The sequence below is a fragment of the Taurulus bubalis genome (assembly GCF_910589615.1).
Source record: "Taurulus bubalis genome assembly, chromosome: 5".
Taxonomy (NCBI): Eukaryota; Metazoa; Chordata; class Actinopteri; order Perciformes; family Cottidae; genus Taurulus; species Taurulus bubalis.
In genome coordinates this window covers 18,302,052-18,327,038 of record NC_136593.1, presented here as the reverse complement: position 1 = coordinate 18,327,038, position 24,987 = coordinate 18,302,052, and the positions used below count along the sequence as shown (strand labels likewise).

Here is a 24,987-nt window from a genome sequence, read left to right as displayed (position 1 = left end):
GCCAAACTGTATCAGCAAAAAGTTACACAAAAGAGCTGAAAACAGAGATCGAGACTTCCTACAGCCGGCTACTACGTTTACAACAAGACACACATCTATCAACAATGCAAAGTGTCCGCCAACAGCTATGGATAGTAAACATATTATGAGTAAACAATCACTGAAACACATCAACATACCAGCAACCACGGCACGCGCATGGTCGTGAAAGACGAAATTCAACAGCCCTAATTTATAAACCCTGTTTGTAAAGCCAAGATGAAATTAATTAGCATTTGTTTGGATTTTTCAGCCGTTCAAAAAAAAAAAAGAAGCAAGGTCTCCTAGGCCTTGACAATAGAGCTGGTTAAGTTATTACATCAATATGCAAGCGCTTCTTTTCTGGTCTTGGACTCATCAATACAAAACAGCAGAGTGATGGTGGTGAATAAAATCACAAAATATCTGCCGCACATTTGCTTTTCATTAGGATGGCACAGGCTACCACCTAAGCAACACACCAGATGGTCGGCTACGTGATCACTAGGAAATATATTAAAACTATGCTAATCACATCCAACTCCACCTCTTTTTGTGAAACTCATTTGGGCTCATCTTTTGTTTTTTTCCTCTTCTTTTTTATTTAACCATAATCGTATAGCTCTTCCTGCATCGCCTCGACACTTAGCCGTCGCACTGCATCACACTTTGACACATCAAACTGACCGAGGGCATTGTGCAAAAGCAGATGAAATAAGTTAATGCAACAAGAGAGATGGCATGAATGAGACAGAAGGGAACGCTGGGCGTGACGAAGGTGGAGAGAGCGATGTATGGGATGCGGAGGATAGCTGCTCTGTCACCGCTGCCCCATTCAGCCGGCCTGTCAGGCCCGTCTTTGTCATGTCTGACGTCTCTATTAAAATCAGGGCCGCCATCAGAAATACCCCCCCCCCTCCCGACGACCGGACTGCCACTGCGACCCCCGTGCTCCACCGGGATCAACGCCACCTTTCACCCCCGGCCCCAGACTCCCTCTGTCTTTCTCCCCACCTCCCTCTGACTGACACACACACACACACACACACACACACACACACACACACACCAGAGGGTCTTATTGTCCCCAGGGGTCACACTCCTGACACGGGAGTGGTGAAAAAGGAGCGGTGGAGACACAGGCCTGAAGTTAAGAAGCAGTATTATAACATGTGTATAACGGTGTTTGAAACAGATTCTGTTGCGTTACCTCGGGTAGATTTACCTCCTTTCCTCTACAATCAATTCTTTGGCTTTTCTTAGCACGTTAACATTTTAATGCAATTCAAACCAGATGAAACTGAATCCTTCATTCTTAAAAAAAAGAACGAAACTAGTGTCTGTATGCATTCTCTGATAAGTACATTGATTAAAATACTTCTGAGAAACTATATCATTTCAAAAATACACCGACAAGCGTTCAGTATTTGCTCTGCCTAAAGCTGTAGGTTTCTGCAGCACTTAACTTCAGCGTGTACAGGCAGACAGGAAGAAAAGCAACTTCCCCTCTTTCATATACAGCAAGTGGCCTGTGTGCTAGCAGCCGTCTGTCTGAATCTTTCTGCACCAGACGAGACTGACTAAACCTGAAAGATGAAGGGCCAAATGTGCACACACCCACGCAAACACACGTACAAACAAGCACACAAGCGCGTGCGCACACACACACAATAAAAACAGTTAACTTTCAATAAAATTAAATTAGCCGTTGAAACATTTCCTTCAAGGAGCATCTGCTGATCACCAGTAATTATTATTTTAAAACTATGTGTTCTTACCATTAAGCAATGGAATTAATTTTGGTTTTATTGTGGAGGGGGGAGAAATAGCACCATGTGAGAAGAAAAAAAAAATAAAAATATATATATATATATATAAATGTAGGTGAAATTACCCTTTAAAAATCCTGGGAAATAAAGTTGACACTCCATGGCACCCTTGATAATAGTTATAATTAATAATTATAATAATTAACTATAATAATAGTTATACAATTGTCAACTGGCCAACCTGCTAAAAAAAAAAAGGATGCTGAAAGGAACAGATCCACCTTTCCTCCACCCCCACCCAGCACGCGCACAAACAACCAGGCGGCTTTCACCCAGCCGCTCGTGTCCATCGCATCGCGGCACGTCAGCGAGCGGATCACTCAAGTTGCACAATAGGGAAGTTAAGCGCCAGAAGAAGAAGAAAACAAAATGTAGGTTGCAATAAGTCAACGTGGAATGTGAAAAATACAAAACGCACAAAACGCTCCAGAGCAGCCTCCTTCCCCGAAGTGGACACAGGCAAAAACAAAAAATGACTTTATTTATTTCGCCGTTTTGGCGAGAGCCAACACGGGAACACGGATCGGCTGAGGTCGTGCAAACGTCCTTATGTAAGACTTCGACATAATAAATATACTGACACGCACAAACGCGCGCGCGGATCACTGGGTATACCCGCACAAATAACTGAATCTAGCTTGAGATTGCACCGCTTGTACAGCCCGACCGCCGCAGCGTTTGGGAGCATTGATGGGCCGAGAGAGAGAGAGAGAGAGAGAGAGAGAGAGAGAGAGAGAGAGAGAGAGAGAGAGAGACTACAGCGCCGACGGGTCTAACTTTCACAATGAGGAGAACACGACATACCGATTGAGAGATGTATTACATCGCGGTCTGATAAATAAACACGCGGTGGTAAATGCACAGCGGCCGTGCGGGACACATGGCACCAAAAACCGCCTGTGTCCGAGTCAAGTTACTGAACGTCACAGCTCGAGCAATAAGAGGCAGGCTGACGAGCAATAAGGGCGCTTACACTCGACCGAACCCGACTCATCTTTTTGAGAGACGGGAAAAAAGACGAATGCGCCACCGCGGCGCGAAACACCGCGAGGAATTCGTCGCCAACAACACAGAGCACGTGAATATTTAGTCGCAAAATTCTCCCCTTACCGCTAAGTAGTTTTTCCAAGTCGGTTTTTTAGATGCCGTTCCTCTCCGCCTGCTCGCTCACCCAGCAACGTTTCAGCTAAACGTGAAGAAAACCCGACAGCCCCGGTGCAGCGTTTCAAAATAAAAAATGGCCCCGCGAGCGGAAGTGGCGAGCCGTCGTCAGAGCGACCGTGGGTCTTTTGGTGCGGCGGGTTAAATCGCGGCGCTTCCGGGCCTCGCGCGCACAGCGAGACGCTAGCTTGACGCGGTTCTCGTTCACGACCTCATTCCAATATGGCACAAATGGCCACTGCGCATGTTCTGCCGCCTATATGCCTCTGAGCCCGGCTGCATCACGCAGACTTCCATCTTCACGCACACAATAAAATACCACACAGTCAGACTCAACACCGACATGTGGAAAGCCTCACAAAAGAAAAGAACAGACCCAAGCAGAAGGATTTCCCCGCTCGCTTTATTTCTGACAACGACACGAGGGTTATTGTTTCCACTCGTTTATTTAGGGGTGTTTTTGTTTTATCCCCCAGCGGAATCAACACTTAGTTAATGCTTGAGCTGGAATTAATTGCACATATAATCGATCTACTTTCGATAAGTGGAGTGCTTTTTTTTTCGACCCACGAAAAAGCGAATTCTTCTTTAATAAAGTAGCCTAAAGATTGTATTATTGAAGGTGACCTCGAGTTGCTTAATTTTCATTCACTGAAATATTTATTTGAAGTACATAAAATAGCCCCATAATTCCTAATAAAAGGCTGAATGGGCAATTGCTGTTTAAATCAATCACAATAACGCCCTGTCATTTTGACTGAATTCAATATATGTGTCATTGCTGTTACGGTACTTCTGCTGCACGAGGCTGTCAAGTCCGGGTTTTTTTTAGGAGAGGGCGGGAGAAACTGCTGGAAATATGCCTACACATTGTGAGTGCGACGCTCAAAGTCCATCCATGTCGTGCTATAAATGTGATTTCTCAATTAAATAAGCCGGTTTCTCGTTTTGGAAAGCGTTTCAATGAGCCAGAAATAGCCTGAAACAGGGTTTGCCGCTCACTTGGACCATGTATATATATATATATATATATATATATATATATATATATATATATATATATATATATATGCTGCCTCAGATAACCCTCCACAATAGACCAACCCTCCGGATGCTTATTATAACAAAAGAAGGAAAAAAATATGCACGAGTTGAGGTGAAAACAGTCGCCATGCAATACATTTGGGCTACAGAAAAGCTATCGGATCGTGAACAGCCGAAAGAATCGGAGAGCGATGAATACATCAAAAGGGGGCTGGCATTTACTCTTAAATTCATTTTTATTTAACTGCAGCGGTGTTTCTCAATACAACCTTTCAAACAAAAGACTAGCCGACTATTATAAGGAAATGAGGTTCTGTAAATAAACAGAGAGAACAAAAACACGTATTTGTTGCTTTTATTATTTCGAGTTTTTTTTTTTTTTAAATGTATGGGGTCATTTCATTTTTTAAAGGGTCGACAACTTCAATGCTGCATTGGTCTACGATGCCGTTTGCATAAAGGACAATGTCTCAACAACTTTGCTTGGTTTATTCCTGAGTGCAGGTCGCTGTTATTGAGCTCCTGTTAGTTATTTGTTGACTGTCCACACCCTGCAGTAGACAGGGGGTGACTGCTGGGGACAGAGGACGAGGACAGGTCATAAACCGTGCGCACTGCAGGAATGTCTGCTCGCCTTTCGCCCACACGAGGTGCAGTTATGACACCTGACCGCTAGATGTCAGCAAAGGCAGACAGGTCTTTCTCTTAGGCGCTGACACAAATCCCCGTGGAATTTACAACTTTTCTGGAGGTGAGGCCAGTGTCCAATGTCGGCTCCCTAAAATCTAGCAAACAATGTCTGGAAACCGGCAGTGACCAGAGGACCACATCATAAGAGCAGGGATGCAGTGAATAGGAATGGAATTTATTTACAATTTAATTGTTGTTTTGAAAGAGCATCTACAAATGAAGCAGCGATATATATATTTGTATAATTTAATACATTCTCCAGTCTCAAACACATGTATATTAAATTAAAAATGTAATCAAGTGACACTGGTTGACAAGGATTTAAGAGTTTACAATGTATTTATTTATAATCAAATGTAAAAGAAGAGTAAAAAAAAAAAGACACCCATAACTCACAGGCAGCTCATTGGAATGTACATATTCATTTTCCATATACAGCACTATTATTTTCATGTTAAAAATCCCTACATAACATAACACATTTCAAAGACCCAACGCTTACAGTGGAATGCCCATACCTCCCACACAAAAGTACACTTCCTTCAACACATATACAGGTTAAGTACCATGACATTGCTGTCCAATAAGTGATGACAGCCCGGAAAATCAATATTAAGTGCTGAGCGATTGTTTGCACGATGCTTCAGTTGGATGTTCAGCAAGAGGTTTTTGAAACCAAGGGTACGTTAAAATACTTGACAAAATTTAAACCAGATTAACACTTTTGAGGTTACGCAAGATTCTGTGATGTGCTTAGAGCACCTCCCATTTCTCAAGACAATAGGTGATGGAGGAACTTATTCAGTTCTGCTATAACATTACTTCAATTCAGAGGGATTTAAATCTTGTGAATTAAAATACAGTACATTCGATGATTCGTATAGATTCAAGGTGTGATCACGTGGCAAAATGATAGAAAAGTAAGAAAAGACATCATTGCATAATTGATACCAGCATCGACTATAAGAATCTCCCTTAATTTCCTGGAGCTTTATATTCTTTTATACACTTATACAGTTTTGACAGCTGAGACAAGATGTCAGATTTATCTCTCGTCCTCTGATAGAGGAACTATAAAAGTCATAGTCAAGCCCAAATCTTTTCATGTTCTTGTTATCCATCCAGTTGAACTTAGAGCCTATTTCTGAGTCCAGGGCTAAGACTGTGTTCCCAAAGGAGCCATTTAGTTCTTTTCATTTGCTAATCATGGTTTCCAATTTGGGGTTGATGAAGGAAAAGCCAGCGAACGCTGCCTGGTCCATGGAATCGATGAGGTTCTTGTCTACGTGGGAGAGCTTCGGCTTCTCGCTCAGGAACTCTCGGTCAAAGTTGCTGCAGTCGCTGGGGGATTTCTGTGGGCGGCAGGTCAGGGATTTCAGTTAGGTTAACGTTTACAATGCCCAGTGAGGTAATCGGTATCCTAGATTCATACAATCATATTTTACACACATTTCAGGTCCCTCCATAGTTTGTTAAGAAAAATAAATTACTCGTACCACTTTGGGCTTAAAAGGAGGGTCCACCTCTCTCCTCTCCAGTGCTGGCCAGTTGATGGTTTTGAAGAACGGATGGGCACGGACGTCGCCCACCACACCCAACCTGCGAGTGGGATCTCGCTCGAACAACTGGAATGATGATGGAGAGAAAGAAGACAGACATTGATAAGGGGGAGTGTACACATTGAAATCCATTAAGGTGAATAATGTAAAACTGTCTGCCTATGTGGAACAAAGTGTGCCTGTAATAACACATGCATCATGTTAGGTACCAGTTCAATGAGGTTTTTGGCCTCCTTGGGGATCCACCGAGGGTAGTGAGGGGTGTCCGACCTGATGGACTCAAACAGCTCATCCTCATCGTCGCCTTGGAAGGGCGACTGACCGATGAGCATCTCGTACACCAGCACACCGAAAGACCACCAGTCCACAGAGAAGGTATACTTCTGTCCCAGCAGGATCTGAGAGGAGAGACAGTTTCACAAAGACACTTTAGACACTAGTGACAAACACAAGGACACACAAGTCTAGATGGGAGCGTAGTGGTATGAAATGTGACATCAGTCTTGAATCTAACCTCTGGTGCGATATAGTCTGGTGTACCACAAAATGTGGTGGCTCTGACGTCTCCAAACACACACTCTCTGCACATGCCAAAGTCTGCTATCTTGATGTGTCCGTCTTTGTTCAGCATCACATTGTCCAGCTTCAGATCTCTGAGGAAGAGATACATACAATGTACAACCATCTCCAGTACAGTATTTTCTGTTTGGAGTACTGTAGTCAAAGATCAGATAAAGAGATTCTGTTGCAGCCTCCTCTGCTGCAGTAACAAGTTGAATATATAGACTGCTGGAATCAGTGCAGAATGTCTGTGGGATCTTACCTGTAGATGATTCCTTTAGAGTGGAGGAACTGCAGTCCCACGATTATCTCGGCAGCGTAGAATCTGAAGGTTGAAATGTGCAAAACAATCATTAATCACAGCGCACCGGTGTTCAAGAGCCAGTTACAGATCCTCCAATGTGGAAAACGACAGCCGCTGTATCGCTCATGGTTCTTTGAGGGGTGGCCTTGTGTACTTACGTGGCTCTGTTGGCATCGAAACGCCCTTTGTCTTGGATGTGGAACATCAAGTCGCCTCCATTCAGGTACTCCATTACAAAGAAGAGGTGCTCCTGTGCAAACAACACAATATTGTCAGCTCGCTGTGGCAGACAAATGAGACATGGAGTGTGTATGTGTGTGTGTGTGTGTGTGTGTGAGAATGGATTCAGACAAGGGGGGCTGGCAGTGTGGGTCTTTATCAACAACTGGGAGTTGTGACTATTGCTGCTGCTGCCCGTGTTGATTCCCGATCAGAGAACATGCTTTCGTAGGTTTTACTAGCAGATGTAGATGTTCAGTATCAGTGTGCTTACTTTAGACTGGAATGTGGAGTAGAGGTGTGTGAGGAAGGGGTTCTCCCAGGCGAGGGCCAGGACTCTCTTCTCCACCATGGTGCACTCCACGTCGTCGTCCATGAGAACGACATCCTTCTTCAGGACCTTCACAGCAAAGAACTGGCCCTGCCCCTTCAGCTCTGCCAGCAGCACCTGGGGTGTCAAAGCCACATAGAGTGAGTACTTCATCAGTGTGATGACACCAGTTTCATGGAGTACAAAAATCCAAAACGAAGAGGGTTATTTATTTCCCCCCCCTCTTTTTATGATTTTACAAGCTCAATCTGCCTCAGTTAGGGCACTGGATGTTTGAGCTCACTGCCACCCGGCCTAATGGGCCTGGACACAGATGAACCTTCCATCATCTGCGTCTCTGTTCTCTCAAATAGGTCAACCTTCAGGTTGGTGTATGTCTTTGTCAAATGGGGCCGAGCATCTGTAGTGATGAATACATAACTAAGCTCTATTCTCATCTGAAAGCCACCTTTTAACGTTGGTGTGAGGGAAGTCGTGGAACAGGCAGTGAGTATTGATCCAACAAACCCCATTTAAAAAAAAAAAAAAAAAAACACGAGCTGGTCATTGAGCAGAGCTGAGAATGTATTCATTTATACAAATATGTATATCGCTGCTTCATTTGTAGATGCTCTTTCAAAACAACAATTAAATTGTAAAGAAATTCCATTCCTATTGAATTGAATTGATTATAAAATTGGCACACACACCAAAATAAATGATATCAAATATGGTATGAGGAAGGATGATGATTGCCAAGACATGATACCATGATAACAATCTCGTCTTGAAAATGTGTTCCTTCAGAACTCGCTTTCATCATTTCACACATCTTTCATAAAGATATGGACTATCACTGTCATTTTCATAGTCATATTTGGAAGATAATGGTCTTACACATGGAGATAATTTCAGGATGAATGTGTTTTAAAAAAATATTTTTACCAAATATGTGTAACGCCATTGGCATAAGATGTCTGTACAACATTTAAAGTGTCTTCCAGTGTTATGTTTACACAATCATTATTGTATGTTAAATTCAGGAAAGGATTTGAAGATGGGACCCTGGGGCCTACCTTTCCAAAGCTGCCTTTTCCCAGCACCTTGAGGAATACCAGGTGGTTCATGTTGAGGCGTACCCGGGGAACTGTAGGTTTGGCTGGGCTCAAGCCCTCACGTGCCTTGCCGTCTGCTAAAAATGCACATTTGCACACAGAGTAAACACGTATGCAAACCTGAATGCAAAGATGCATGCAAACTCAAACAAAGGATAAAGATGTGAGGCTGTGAATGAAGTTAAAAGACAATCACCAACATTCCTCTTCCTATTTGACCTTTAATGACAAAACTGGATTTAGCCAAAAAAACTGTGGACGACAGTGAACCCATCTTACCACTAGGGTCTACTGTTGCACTATTGATGTCTTGATAGATCCCAATATCTTCTGTATTTGAGTCACCAGGCTTCTTGATCGATTTCTAGGGATGAATACAAAGTTTGCTAAAATATTCTTAACATTGTACAAGAACAATTGGTAATTTGTCATTTTATTTTAGCATTTTTGGCATAAAATTAACAGAAAGTCAGAATAATATAAAATAAACATAGTTTGTGACAGTACACACCTGGCTGATTTGAGACAGAGCCTCTGCCAGTAGTTTCTGGTTGATTCCACACAGATTGGCCACTTTCTTCCGGCAGTTGGCATGTACGTTCATGCCACAGTCTGGTCAGAGGTATGAATGATGCCAGGTGGAGATACAATAAACGAGAAAAAAAAGTCATGAGCATGGCAAGAAGCAGGGGACAGGCAGACTTATTGTTTAAGACAGTAGAAAACACATTACCTTCACATTTAAGGCCCTGCTTGTAGAGACCCCAGAGCATACTGCCACAGTGGTCACAGAAAGTGGGGCTCTTATAGTTATGGTGCTTGAAGCGATGCGGCATATCAATGTTGAAGCGCTCCTTCTGGAACTACAAACACGCAGAGATCCATTGAACACAGGAAGCTGCCATCTGATAATACAGTAGACATACAAACTATGTTTGGCCCGTTTTAGTTGCTTTTGAGATGAATTAAATTCCACAGCCAATTCTTATTGAATCTATACACTGATGTTGTTTTACTTTGTTTGAATCTGTGTTTAGGTGACTCATGAAAAACAGTTTGCATTGTTTTAAGGAAGGACGAAACATATTGACGACATTAATGATCAATAGACTACTTAATACCAGAGCATAAATGCTATAAATTAAAGAGTGTCAGATCTGAGGACAGGTTTTGCGTTGATGTTGGAGAACATTAACTTTGCTCACCATAGTCTCCCGACTGTTGGCTGCTGTCCCAGTGCACTTGCCGATAATTTTATCGATGCATCTCTTGTGGATTGCCGCATTGCATTCTGGGTGAAATAAATGAATACATGTTTTGTTAACTGTGAACAATACAAAAAGGATGAAATGTGATAAAAATGCGAACAGCATTCAGTGAAAACACTCACGTCTGCACTTGTAACCTTGCTTGTTGAGCCCCCTATATGGGGAGAAAAGGAATGTAATTAAATCTTTGTAATGGGTGTGATGGAGCAGAAAAAGGATTTGCCTCGGCCATTACTAAGAGAAATATGGCTGCTGATATCAAAAGCAATATATCTAGAATGTTTTTTCAATAGCAGGCTTGTGGTTATGACAGTGATGTACTGTAGCTAGCGCGCAGATAATTGGCAGCACTAAAGCACACGTTTAGCGACTCCTTTATGCAACAGCTACCAAACTACATCTGTAGTCTCGGAAAACTCTCCTCCAAAGCATTATGCAAGTGCAAAAACAAAAAGCATGAGACTCCCGTTACTGGGGTTGGAACAGCAATGACTAACGCAGTTATTTGTTAACAGCATAACTGAAATATATCTTTCACATGTTTGATCATGAGATTTAGATTTAAATTTAAAAATCAAAAAGCTCAGATGATAATTGGCTCAAGAGTCACACACACATGTACAAAACATCAGATTTCTTTCTGCCTGCCTCTAAATGGGATATAGTAACAGTAGGAGCTTGGGTTGTGCTGCTGACATAGTTGAAATGCAACATGACAGCTTTGTGGGATTCCCCAAGACAGTGACTCATTCTCAGCCTGCTGCTGTTTCTACCATCACAAAACCCCCACACTGCTCCATTAAGGAAACTAGAACCGCTACTAATTGGTCTTTTGAGAAGCATCCATGCGGGGTTAGGCTTCTCTTATTGGATATCTGATGCTTTTGTCTCGTTTGGTACACAGAGAACATACAGTAGGTGACAGCTTAAGCAGCCTCGAACTATCAAAGCTGTGCAAGTGGCATCTTAATATAAACACAACGCTAAGTGTAATATTAATGCAGAAAAACAAGGAGACAGGAAAGACGTCTGCTTTTGGATAAGTCGTGCCCTGGCAGAGTAGCGTTGGAAATGACTACCATAATCTTTACCTGGAATGCAGCAGATATTTAAAAAAATGTTGAAGGTCAAAGTAAAAGAAGTATTTTGATGTCATAATAGGGACAGCTGTCATGTAACCAGGGCCGGACGTGGCATCCTACCAGACAAACTCTCTGCAGACAGAGCAGAAGGTGGGTTGTCCGAAGAAGGTGGCGGTAAACTCGTGGTTCTTGATGAAGTGAACTTTGGGCTGCTTGAAAGCTCCTCTCCTCCTGTTGAGGGTCGTGAGTCCATCCTCGCAAGAAGCCTTCACTGATGGCTGACACATCGCTGAGGGGAGAGATGGATTTACAAATCAAACTACTGTATTTACATTTCTATGTTTTTCAAACAGCTTTAAAGTGCAGTATTATCCAAACACATGTTTTAATGATTTCTAAAAAAAAAAGAAAAATGGTGCAGGAAGTTGGGAGTCTTGTCAATTATTTAACCACCCAAACATTTTAGAATCTAGCTGATGAGCTTTATTGACATTGCTTGAATGACGCCACAGTGCGTTTTATCATAAATTAGTCATCAGCTCTGACAGCCAAGGGTTATTTAGTCCCAAATCCCTTAAAGCTATAGAAGGGGGCCTCCGTTACCGCTGCTAAATGCAGGGTAAACACAGAAAAAAACCATCTTGTATAAGCGGCTTTGACTGACGCGAGTCAACGGGGTGGGGTCAAAAGTCACCCAGACACCACAGCAAAAGAGGCGTGAGAGAGGTAAACAAAGAAGGCAGAGAACTCAGAGAGAGCTCGGGAGGGTAAATGAGTGGAGGGGGTGTGAGGAGGGAAGAGATAGAGGGACAATTGCTTTAAAGAGCCAATAGATAGACAAGGAAAAGTGGGAAGAGTGATGAGGAGAGCGAGATAAACTAATTTCCTCTCTGCCACTCTACTGACAGATGTTCACGTTTGGACAGCGCATCAGTGAGTTGAGCCAAGACGAGGGAAAGCGCATGGGGGGGGGGCAGCACTGAGGGCTGTTCACACATGCCTAAAAATACTTCGGGCTGCTTTTCAGGAAATCTGTGGAGTGTGTAGGAGGGAGCTGATGGAGTATGAAGCCCTTTCATAACGGCAGACGCACACCCCTCTCATGACCCTCTCCAACCATGAACAGTGAACCCTGACTGTGCTTCTCCCACGCAGAAACTCCCCCTGAACGGAACCAGTTAGTAAATCTCACTCCGTTCCCACTCCCATGTTGGCAGACGGCAGAGACAACCGTAGACGGGGATTCCCTGTCTGGGGTGTGGAGCTAACAGCTGAACACAACACTGCTGGTCAGCACTGCTCCGCCTAACTTCTGCTTCTTACAGCTGAAGTGAAACCAGAATAGGTTTTCAAAAAGGAGATAATATATCCATCATGTAATGTCCCCTCCCCCTCATTGCTGAAAGGATAGACCACCGAGATCTAAAATACCAATATAGGCCTGATATACGATATGTAGTCCTTGTCGAGACATTTCTACACTGCATCAAGAGAAACTGGAATTAACCCTGCTTGTTCCATGTGCTGTGCCACATATTCATTACTGTGTTCAGTATGTGTGCTACATATTCAAAGTACTGACAGCCCTGAGGCTAATTGCCTATCTGACCTGGACTGTGATAATGCATTGGCGATATGGCCACACCTGTAGTCAGCTGACAAGCTTCACTTGAGACATGTCAGCATAACCCTTGGCACTTTGAGGTAGGCAGTTGGCCCAGGCCATGATGACTCCACGCTCTCCAGAGAGGTCTACAATATTTAACATGTTTAACTGTGGTTAAACACAGTGTGGAAAGGAAGTGTGCAAGGAAATGAACACTACATAGGGAATCATCTCCGCCAGTAGAGGGCACATATAGACACTGAAGGAGAGAGATTTTCTGTGGATCGGCATGACAGTGGTGGAAGGGGGCGGGGGTTAGTGAAAAAGAGCGATAGCAGTGTTTTTTTCCTACGAGTGATGGTTACCCAACTATATTCTGCCTCAAAGCCAACAGTCCCTGGTGGTCTAGTGGTTAGGATTCGGCGCTCTCACCGCCGCGGCCCGGGTTCGATTCCCGGTCAGGGAACTGAGTTTTACTCTGTGCTGGTGATTTAGAAACATCCTCAGATAGTAAATAAAAAACAAGTTTTATATATATATATATATATATATATATATATATATATATATATATATATATATATATATATATATATATATATATATATATATATATATATATATATGATTTAAGTGACCGATGGTGATGGGGTCCTTAAAGACCAAACAATTTCTTGCCCAAGTTAAGAGGCCAGTTTCCACTGGGTTGGGCTCATCTAGAAAAAGGTGATGCTCTGTTGTAACATGTTTACAAACAGGATTTAGCAATATTTGAATCTAAATGTGATGACAGTTGTGGAGATGCTTGCATAAGTTGCTGGGTCGATTTAATCTGATCTAACCACACCCACATGATCCTGATGAAGCAGATTAGATTTTTTAGAACTGAACTTTAACATACTTATTCAGTCAGACATATCTAATGTTAGAACTAGACTAAATATTTAAAACTAGGTTTCCAGGGGCTTTAAAATGCAGCGGTTTTACCTGCATCAGTGTCCTCCAAGAAGAACTGCACAGCCATCTGGACCTTCCCTGAGGGAAGCAGGTCCACCCAGAACTCTGTACGCCCGCTGGTCTTGGACTTCTTACAGCGCTCTGCCAGTACAGACACTCCAACCGTGGCCTTGGCCAACGGCTCCTCAGCGCTCTGCATGAGGACCACTTCTATGACTCGGCCCTCATAGATGTGAGCGTCAAAAGTGGACTTCCAGGCTGGGTACATGGTGGGCTTCCTCTGGACCAAGGTCTTTCCTCGCTCTGTGAAAAACAATCAGGATCATCATTAGGAATACAGCGTTTGTCTTTTGCTCCCTCAGTAAAAACACAGCAACGAAGCAATTACTGCAAACAGTGTCCGGAGCTGGTAGAGCGTTTGCTTGTGGATTTGAGAGGCCAGCACATTGTGGCTGGAAAATAAATTGAACTTGGGACATCAGGTCTCCCTGCTCACTGTGGAGCTCCCCTATCTAGGTAAATATATATATATATATATATATATATATATATATATATATATATATATATATATATATATATATATATATATATATATATATATGTGTGTGTGTGTGTGTGTGTGTGTACCTGTGTTGACGGACTCCTTCATCTTGATGGCGCAGATGGGAGGTTCAGCCAGAGGAGGCAGAACGCCCACGTCATAAGCATTGAAGGCGATGCGCAGGAAGGGTGCCATGGCGACTACTCACCTAAGCCTTCAAGGAAAGAGACCCACAGTTAGAATGTCGCGCACATACACAAACACAATAGAGGACAGAGGGTGTTGTATGCACAGATTGTAAAGCCCCTTGAGGCAAGTTCGTGATTTGCGATATTGGGCAATATCAGTCACATTGACTTGAAATGACTTCCCGCGCGTATTTATCTCTTACTTGGATTGCTTAAGTTCTGCACTAAAAACAAGAAGTAAGAGAGCCTGTGGCCAACAGTGTCTTCAGATGTGAACCACAGAGGAAGTTTCAACTCAAGACATCACTTTGGAAACTACCTGCCATTAATGAGGGAAGAAGAAACTAACTCATTCATTTATCCTGCTCTCATGTGCACAGTTTGGGGTTTCCAGAAAAAGAAAAAGAAAATAAAACAGATCACATTTCCAAGACAAACAGTCTCAATGTTTGGGGGGAAAGACAAACAAAGGGTAAACGATAAGTAGTAGAGTGTCTTTGCTACTTGCAGGACGTTTTTTCCTTCACAAATTATACTGTCGCTTAACTGTCTCGATTTAGCTCTGAATCAAGCCAAAAATGCAGGATTAGATTGATTATGCTGAGAAAGACAAACTACCTATTTCAACTCATTTGTAAAGGCATTCACCTCATACAAAAGGAGTTCTACATCTAATTTCAAAAGCAAAAAACTCAAACAGAAACCACAGCTTGCAAAAGTGTGCACCCGCTTGCTTCATCGAAGCTGAATTGCTCCACTGACAGATTTGTTCAGCTCTGTTTCCATGAGTTTCGTACACTTCCTCTTAAAGTGCTCCATGTGAGGTTTGAACAGAAGTCCTACAAGTCATTCTTAACCTGCCCAGCTGAGTAGAAGCACACAAAAGACCACTGCTGGTTTGACTGCTTTTGATAAAGAGAATATATGAGTGCAAAGTAATGTGTGATATGAAGTCAAATTAAATAGGTGTAGGATTGTAGAAATAAAATGTGAGAGGCATCATTTTACCTATAATGATGCCTCTCACATTTCATTTCTACAATCCGGCTTCAATTCATCGCCTCACCACCATCTACGTTGCCAGTTTCCCCCGTCTCCAAAATGTTAGTACGGACAGGTGCGCACCTTCTCCCGCCAGCGGTAGAGTCTCTCTTTACAGCAGTGCAAAGCGTTAATTAATGGTTTCTGCAGTGGAACTGCGTTCACAATCTCTTAACGAACCGTTCCTGTTAACAAGGTTGTTTCACACCACACATATACAGTATATGCTACAGGGCATATCAGCCCACGTCCAACATCCTAAAGCAGCAACAAAATCCCACAGAATTCCTCCCACACTGCACTTTTTGTGAGCTTTTAAGTTCCTTGACTTGATCTCTTGTGGCTTTAGTCTCTTGCATCATAAACATAATCTTGCTTTAATAGTCATTTCAGCAACATGGCACGCCTGTGATTTAGGGCAAACAGCCTTGCGTTTTACTACACATGGTGTTTAGCTTCTCTATGACATGGCCATTCTGTACAGCAATTCCTGAATGGAAAATGTACAGAAACATGCTCTTCTGCTCTTCTGCTCTTCTGTTCTCCCCCCCATGTCTGCTTTGATAATACTCATCCATAAAAAGGATGAGTTTGGTTTGTGTTCATGTTCAGACTCGATGACAAACTCAATGCTATTTTGAGCTGGGTGACACTCTAAATGCAGATTTCGAAGAGACAGAACGCATTAGGTTCTGAAGAATAGTCTTTCTGTGCTAAGAGCTTTTTCAAAGTGGAAACCTCATCTCCAATTCTTCCGTTTTTTTTCTAAATCACTATGTGGAGCTGCTTCGCAGTACAAGACGGGACTGCAGTGAACAGATCTCAGGTGTTACTGTACATTGTGTGCAGCTGAACATACTAGATACATTGACTCAGGATATGTGGTGTGTAGGAGGCGTTAGGGCCCAACAGAGGCAGGCGTGTGATCTGCAAGCTGCTGGCTTGATTTCCCAGACAAGCGAGAAGAATCTGGATGGAGAAGTGAATGACTAACACTGGAGGTGTCAATATCCATCACTGAGGTGCCATTTGCTTCGAGTAAGCCTCTACGCTCCCTTAACTGCTCCAAAGGTCAGAGGTTAATCAGTGGCCAGGACATTTGTATTCGTGACTAATTGTAACTTTTTCAGTAACTGCTGGTTGCAGCGAAGACGTGGGGTTTTTTTCAAATGGAAGTGAAGTCAACGTATGGAGGAGCAATTTTCTGATTCAAAGACTTTGGAGGAAACCTCCACAGTCCCATGCTCCAACATCTCCACACAAAAAGGCCTTCGGCCAGCTCATTCAAACCAAGACCTTTGTGTTGTGACGCGACAGAGCTTACCACAGAGCAACCATGTATACCACCCTGTATTGTTCCAAAACCACAAATCCCTGCCCAGGTTTAAGTGGGGTCAAGATGGACGACCTAGCAGGATCTCTGCAGATGTCATAGGTCATGGGCTACAGCAAAGGAAAACTGGACCAACAAAAAACCTTTTTACATCTCTGAGCTAATTACACAGACACATGTCTGTAGTTGATGTGAGTCTTTGAGTGACCCTGCTAAACAAGCGACTGTTTCTGAGTGAGGTCAGGAGGGTTAAGAGACTATTCAAGTTCTCATAATAATACAGCCCACGCATGCTCACAGACAGATGGACAGAAACACACCAAAATAATAGTAATCAAAGTTATGGAGCTTGCCAGATGTGAAATACACACTTTGACATACATTTTTAGAGTCCACTTCCTCTCTACTTGACACACACACAAAGTCTCTTATGTAGGCCCACACATACACACGCATTGCTACAAAGAAAAGAGAGCCTTGTTTCTCCAGAGAGAGCGGAAAAAATTAGGACATGCAATTGGGGAAGGAGTGGGTAGAGTAGAAGAGCAAAAGGGAGGGAAAGAAAAAAAACTGGTACTCAGGCCAGTGGCCATGAGGAGAAATGTCAGAACCAGATTCGCCTTCACAAGATAAAGCCACAATGCAGTTAACTACCAATGAGATGGATGGAAAATATGATAACAAAAACGGAAGTAACTCCAACATGTCATTAAATGCCACTTTGACTTGACGAGAAAATCCCCCTCACCCGTTTTATCAGCTCTGAGGACGTTATATGAACTATGTGACTTATAAACTAGCTATATGCAATATATTTCAGACTCAGTATTTAATGACAACATCAAGAAACGGATTCCTTGAAGAGTTAATCATCTGATGAACGGGATAACAGAGCCACACATCTAGCAAGTTGCTAATAAAACAAATAGATTATTGTACAACGAGAAAAATAACCTTGTGTAGCAATGACGTGAAACAAATATTCCATTCCATTCCATGCATAAACACGTGACACACTGCTGAAGACCAGAGATGCGTGAATGTCCACAATAGATAGGCCATCATCAAAGTCATGTTCTGGTAAGCACAAGAAACAAGTCAAGGGTTTGGTATGCGCCGAGCTACTGGGAAAGTAATTTAGTGGAAGTCGTGATCAAGCAGGTCTAGCAGGTTGGGAAATATTTTTGAATGTCAACCTTTAATTTGTAGGAATGAACACAGACAGGTACCATTAAACACAGAGAGCAGCAACAACAACATAATGTCCTTCCTTCATTCCTTCAGCACCTGGAATTCTGCTACTAGCAGAGTTGACTGGGAAATCCAAAAATCAAAGAAAGAGATTATCAGTTTATTAATCCAGATGTGAAAACTGCACTTATTTGTCAGTCATAGAGCTGACGGCAGAAGAGCTGAAAGGGATTCAGTCCCAAAAAAAAGTGTGAACATTTGACAACACAGCACTTATGAACGTTTAAACCTCTTTGCTACACAATTATAAGGAAGTTTTTTTTTACGTCAAAAAGAGTATACACATATACATATATATATATATATATATATATATATATATATATATATATATATATATATGGGTAACAGTGTAGAACTTGTAGCCCATGTTTTACTATACAGTCCCTCAATTTTAGGACAATCCAATAGGACAAAAGCCAACTGTTTTTTATGTGCAGACAGTGGGATGCTCTTGACTGAACAGTGAAGTCAGTTACCGGACCTTAGTCCAACCGAGCATGTGTTTCCCTCGGCGGCCTCAAGGCACAACGGCCCTGAAACAAGCAAGAAGTGAATATGGCTGCAGTACAGGCCTGTTAGAACATCACCGGGAAAGAGACCAAGTGTCCACATTGATTGCAAAGGAAGCAAATACTAAACACAATGATTTCAATTGAGTTCATGGTAACTTGTCTGATTACATTATAATTAGATTACCCTTAAATTGGGGGTCTGGATATTGAAAGTGCTCCAGTTCCTACACTGTTAAGGTGATGTGAAGGTATAAACACCGTCAGTGTGCTGGACTACGAGGCAACAGAAACTTAGTGACTGCTCAGCACTTTTAGACTGTATATCTTTAAGCACCAAAGGCAGCAGTGTGTGTGTGTGTGTGTGTGTGTGTGTGTGTGTGTGTGTGTGTGTGTGTGTGTGTGTGTGTGTGCTTTTTTTTAAATTTGAGAAGTCATTCAGGACAAAAGGCACTTAAACCTACACGTGGACACATTCCTTTTCAACTTTAGTCATTTTGACTCATAGGAGGAAATGCACAGGTGTGACAAATAACAACGATGGCTCAGTTATAGTAAGTCAACTCGCAGTGAGCCAGCAAAGCACAACAACGGGACCCTGAAACGGTTTCACCTAAAAGAAATGCAGTCATTATCAATGTTTTCAATGACACCTTGTTCTACTGTGACTGTCTACTTGGGTTTAAATTACCTTGGATTTAGGCCTTTTCCATGGAAGACGTAATTGAACATGTCATAGATGGAAAAGCACAGGTCTTAATGAAAAAAAAAAAAAAACAATGGCTGGATATTATTTGGCAGCTTCAGTTTCAGGGTTCTGGTATTGTGTGATGGCTTACCGTCACATCTTACCGAGACAAAAAGGCCATCGTTATGGTTATTACTAACACCTGGACTTTTCCTTCGATGACAAGCCAAAATGCCCTCTGTGAAATCAGCGCATCAGTAGAGTTGATTAAACTCAATTGGATGAGAAATGTGGAGAAACCGTCAACACGAGCAGCAAACAGGCTCCTTTGAGTCAGCACATTGATATATTTTGACTTGACTGCCTCATTATCTTCACATATGTTTTTAATTACAGATACGTTAGCCAGTGTTTGTCTACTAAGAAAGGGCGCAATGGAGCCGTGAGAGAGCTTTGTAAAAAAAAAAAAAACTGAAAAAATGTCTGCCTCAGGAACAGGAACAGAGCAAGACATTGAGCGATAAAAACTGGCCTGACAGGAAGCCAAATGGAGCTAGAATATGAAAAAAGTAGGGCATAGGTAGCCTGTTCTGACAGGTGGTCCTGTCAAGCACAACCAGGAAGTGTTTGACACATTCACATCTGGAAATATGGATAAAGTGAAGGTAGAAGGAAGCACCCTTCCTTGCAACCCATGTGATCAAAAGACATACAGAAACTGTGGTTTCCTTACCCCCCCCAATGTGCCGCCTTTCTCCAGTTACTTCGAGAGAGAGAGAGAGTGCCGTGAACACACAATGGCGAGAGAAAGAGACCCAGAATAGCCAAGCTGGATGGAGCTGCCAGGCGTGGCCTTGCCTGGCAAATTAGAGGTGAACAAACACGCTGCACGCGATTTTAATGTACCTGAACAAGCATGGCCAGAGTCAGCTGGGCCACACACGCACCTGAACCTAATAACCTGGTGTGTAGTTGTGTGACTAAACATATAATGAGTCATGAAAGTGCTCTTAATGAGAGCTCAAACAAAAACAAAATCAAACAGGGATCCCTGGGTGGATTGTTCTGAACTGTGAAAGGTTGATTGTGTGCATCTGCTGGAATACTAGAAAGCACACACTGTACCTCTGCCGAGTCTGCCCAATCCTCTAAACGATTTTCAGAAGTATTCTATCTTGGTGGAGGTAATAACATGAGATAAAGTTTCTCATGTGCGAGAGCAACTTCTTGAGCACAAACAATCACTTAGATGTTTTTTTTATTCATTCCCAATTTCGAAGAATTTGTTCAAACAAAGCAACGTAATTCTCACAACACTTGCTTTAATCCACAAGTCTTTCGCTGAGCCACGGTGGCATGTATTATTACGGCATTAACATTGCCTCGAAATCACATAACTTGTGCGCGTGCACACACTAATAACCTTGAACAAAGCAGCCTTTAATGAATTTCAGTGGAGACTGGCTTGAAAGAATCAAAGCCTTTCATTCTTTCACGAACCAAGGTTAATGTCTAACACCCCACCGCCCCACCTGCCAACCACAAACACTCACTCACAGAGGTCATGTCAACAGACATATTACAGATGTTGTCTGGGGAGACACCGACACCAACAGGCAAAACAAGTCTCCCCCGTTCTCTGGCCCAGTGGATACACACAGCAATCAGGACAAAGTAGGACAGGAGAGAAAAGGAAGCCAGATTTGAAACAGAATGAGACCAGAGCTGACGTTGCTGGTTCAAGGTCAGAGTCAGATGAATAGCTGTTGAGATAAACTCATTGCAGTGATGGTGTTGTAATTTCACTTGGTGTCTTGAATAAACCGAAGACCAAATCGAGACACACGGTGTTAATAACCGCCTATTGGCTGTTCAGACTGACAGTACTTAGGAGCACAAACTTCTGTGTCACATTTTCTGTTTCTCGCCCATCACTGAGCTTGTTGGCACACTGTCAAACCTGCTCTACCAGCATGGAATTAATCCGGCTGCTACTCTGTGTGTGTGTGTGTGTGTGTGTGTGTGTGTGTGTGTGTGTGTGTGTGTGTGTGTGTGTGTGTGTGTGTGTGTGTGTGTGTGTGTGTGTGTGTGTGTGTGCCCTCTCCACATGCATTAAGAGCGGTGTCCATTTCCGCATCGCTCACAGTTCACAGCCTTGGTTAAGACAGACAAAATAGCATCTGAGCAAGGAGAGCCGAGCAGGACAGCATGATGTCGAGTGTGTGTGTGTGTGTGTGTGTGTGTGTGTGTGTGTGTGTGTCATAGAGGTACAGTTACAAGAGGCCAAGGGCAAGTAATGAGCCAAACTATCATCTCCCAGTGCTGATTTACCAAATGCATGCCAAACGGTTGTGTTTTTATGAGTGTCTGCTGCCTGAGTGTGTAGTTATGCATAACAGCATGTGGTCTTTAAAGAAGAATCACGTATTGTGCATTGTAACAGAAGTGCTGCAGCATACCTACTGCCCCTTTCATATTTTATGGCACATAAAACAAACCGTTACAGTTTTGGTAACACGGTTCTTTATGCTATTGCCAAAATGAGACTTGAGTTTGAAATCAACACCACTTTGTTGAGTATCATCAGGCAATTTAGAAAAAATATATATATCATACTGGATCGATACCCAGCTCTAAGTGACTTGTCGATGGTTTCTGACTTTATTTTCTATACCTATTAGAGCTTCCTGGACTCTGCCGTCCTGTCGTCACACACACACACACACACACACACACACACACACACACACACACACACACACACACACACACACACACACACACACAAATCCAAACATTGACACTGATCAGGGCCGCAAGGGCAACACCTCGCTGAGCAGATGTCCCAACCGCGTCCTTCAAGCAGCTCACGAAGCCTCAAGCAAATATTGACACATCAGTAACTGCAGGCAGATGCAGGCAGATAGTGTTACCCACGCTCACGAAACGACATCGCCTCCAGAAGATAGCAACAGGATACAGAGGCTTGCTACAAAAGGCAGAACTGTGTTGTAGTTTGTGACACAAGTCTTTTTTCGCAAGCAATGGAAGGGATATTTCAAAATAGGATAATGTGTTTAGAGTGTCTGGGGAGCTGCCAAATATGGTGGCTACTGTGGATTCAGAAGGCTGAGTTGTTTACACCCCACAAGAATGCAGGGTAGTGTTCAAACAGAGACATATCTAGTCACCCTGCTGACACATGTAACGTCTTTCTGTTGTCACAAATAGTTGTTCTCTTTGTGTTTTACATGTGGGGCCTGCTTCTCAATCATGGACGTTACCCAGAAAAGGTGATGACGGATGATAAAGGTGTTATGTGAAGTTTCTAGTTGCTACATCTGAGTGCAATGATGGGAACGTGTTACCTAAGAGGCTCGTGGACTAGAGGCTCAGCTAAACAAGGCAAACCGGCTCCAGTTAAAGTAAGACCACACTAAGCAGAGTGAAACCATACCAGGAACTTCAATGCAAATAAAGTCAACTCAATTTTTCTCCATTCAAACCACATGTTGTGTCCAGTGAATCTTAAGCTGTGGATTCGATGTCACTGTCAATAGTTTCTCACTGTACACAAACCGGGATCCTAAAAAGGACATTAGAGGCATAACGAGAGCGCGTGTCCCTTGTTATATAATACAAGTTAAACCTTTAAAAAAAGGGTGATAACTACTTAATTTAAATGTTTATTATTATTATTATTATTATTTGGTATGTGTGCATTCCGGTGGTCTTGAGTATCTTGATGAATGCCACCGTTTTTAGCCCCATTTTTGCTTTGGACAAAAGTTAGCTCGAGCTCTATCCCTGGAAAGGACCCTTCCTCCTGAGACAACACCTCGCGAGACGATCTGTATGAAGCGAACACGCTGCCGTGTTTAAGTTTATGTCCCACCGACCCGACCTGCGAGCACAGAAACACGGCTTTACTTACGCAAACTTTACAAGCGTAACGCGGCGGGAGAGGGGGGCATTCTTTCGACAGCAACTCCTCTCATTCCCGACAGACAGCCGTGTTACTTCCACTCATGATCCCAACCGAGCTTTGCTTTCTCTGGGACACGAAACATCCGCACAAAGCGCGCCCGCGACTCCCGACACGCAGAGTGCCCCGCAAGCTAAAGAACGGTCGTCTCAACTGTCAGCTATACTTGTTTCCCCCAACCCGCAACATCAAAGACGTTGGACCTCTTCTCGAGCAAACTGTGACTTACCTCTTCCTTCTGCTTTTGTCGCGAGTTTTGTCGCGGGTTTTTTTCTTCTTTTTTTTGGAGAAACGGTTCTCCCGGAGGACCGACTTCAAAATCTTCAATGGTGGTTAAGGAAGTGTTCAGGTCCTTGCTTGAGCTGTTACTTCAACTCTCTCTCTCTCTCTCTCTCTCTCTCTCTCTCTGTGACTGACTCCGTACTGCGGCTATACGGCAGCGCGCGGTAGAGCAGTTCATGTGTGACGTCAACCAGGTGAATTCACAAACGCGCACACCCATAACTCACATAAGTGAAGACTGTGTGTGCGGTGGTGCACACACAAGTCATGAAATCATACAAGCGGAACGGATAATTTGTGTTAAAAGTCCCGGCAGGACTACACCGACAACAATGGAAACCTGATCATTTACATTGGACATTGGTTCAGTTTATCTTTAAAACCCTCGCTTTGAACTTTGCATTGTGGCAACATATCAGTTTTGAAATGTAAATCAAATAAAGTGGAGGTGACGCTCTGCAGTTGCACATTGAGTGTTAATGTCCCTTCAATACATTTTCCCTCAAGTAAAACCAAAAATATGTATATTTCTTTTCGGAGAGCCAGCAAACCAGGAAATCAATGCAATATGTATGCTCGATACACAACTGGTCTGGTCTCTCTCTCTCTCTCTCTCTCTCTCTCTCTCTCTCTCTCTCTCTCTCTCTCTCTCTCTCTCTGTCACGCTCGCTGTCTCTCTCTCTCTCTTTCTCTCTCTCTCTCTCTCTCTCACACACACTCTCTCTCTCTCTCTCTTTCTCTCTCTCTCTCTCTCTCTCTCTCTCTCTCTCTGTCTCTCTCTCTCTCATGCACAAACAGGTTCAGGAAGAATTCCGCTGTGGGTACATATTGGCCCCGCCCACATCACCTCCACACAAGGCGGAGCACAGAGATCCATTTGGGGCTGAGTCATCCGCCTCCACCAAAACTGTATGACTATAAGAGAGAATGGACCAGTATTTAGACAGTCTGTCTCGACTCCTAAAGAGCTATTTATAGCTCAAAAGAAGGGCACAACAAAGAGGGTCAGAAATAGGTGGCAGGGTTGAATACTGACAGAGATTATAAGACTATGGAATTACTCATCACGTCATCACCACCACTAGCTTTGGGCGCGTGGGACAACAAGTCAAATGAAGGACAATAGATTTTACTACAAAAGGAATCTCCCACCACTCAGAGAGCTTTGGCACACTGAGTAAACATTTTCAGTGAAGCATGTAGTACGATTTAGTAATTTCAAGATCACTCAAAACTATAATGTGTGGTTGTGACAAAGAGTAGTAGCCTATTACATCCCCTAATTCAGAGGATTTACAATGCTAGCCGGTATCTAACAAGTCCAAGTGTGACTTTTTCCATTTTGTCACTATCTTATCTTGACCGATGACCTCATGCTGCACCAGTAGTTGTAAATAACAAAATTCCACTCAATAAACCTATCACAGACTTTTGCTCAAT

The 24,987-nt window shown here is 42.9% G+C and overlaps 1 protein-coding gene across 1 annotated transcript; it reads right to left on the bottom strand.

Moving 5' to 3' along the window:
• Positions 1 to 5,128: 5,128 nt before the first annotated feature.
• Positions 5,129 to 23,670, bottom strand: LOC306736172 (protein kinase C delta type-like). Its single transcript, XM_079217777.1, has 17 exons — positions 23,495 to 23,670; positions 14,354 to 14,481; positions 13,754 to 14,026; positions 11,281 to 11,449; positions 10,201 to 10,232; positions 10,016 to 10,101; positions 9,544 to 9,673; positions 9,322 to 9,422; positions 9,090 to 9,174; positions 8,772 to 8,887; positions 7,660 to 7,833; positions 7,325 to 7,416; positions 7,125 to 7,187; positions 6,816 to 6,954; positions 6,511 to 6,699; positions 6,239 to 6,367; positions 5,129 to 6,094 (listed from the first exon to the last, which is right to left on the bottom strand). Exons 2-17 carry the CDS (start codon positions 14,460 to 14,462, stop codon positions 5,936 to 5,938), a joined length of 2,046 nt encoding a protein of 681 aa, XP_079073903.1. The 5' UTR covers positions 14,463 to 14,481; positions 23,495 to 23,670; the 3' UTR covers positions 5,129 to 5,935.
• Positions 23,671 to 24,987: the final 1,317 nt, after the last annotated feature.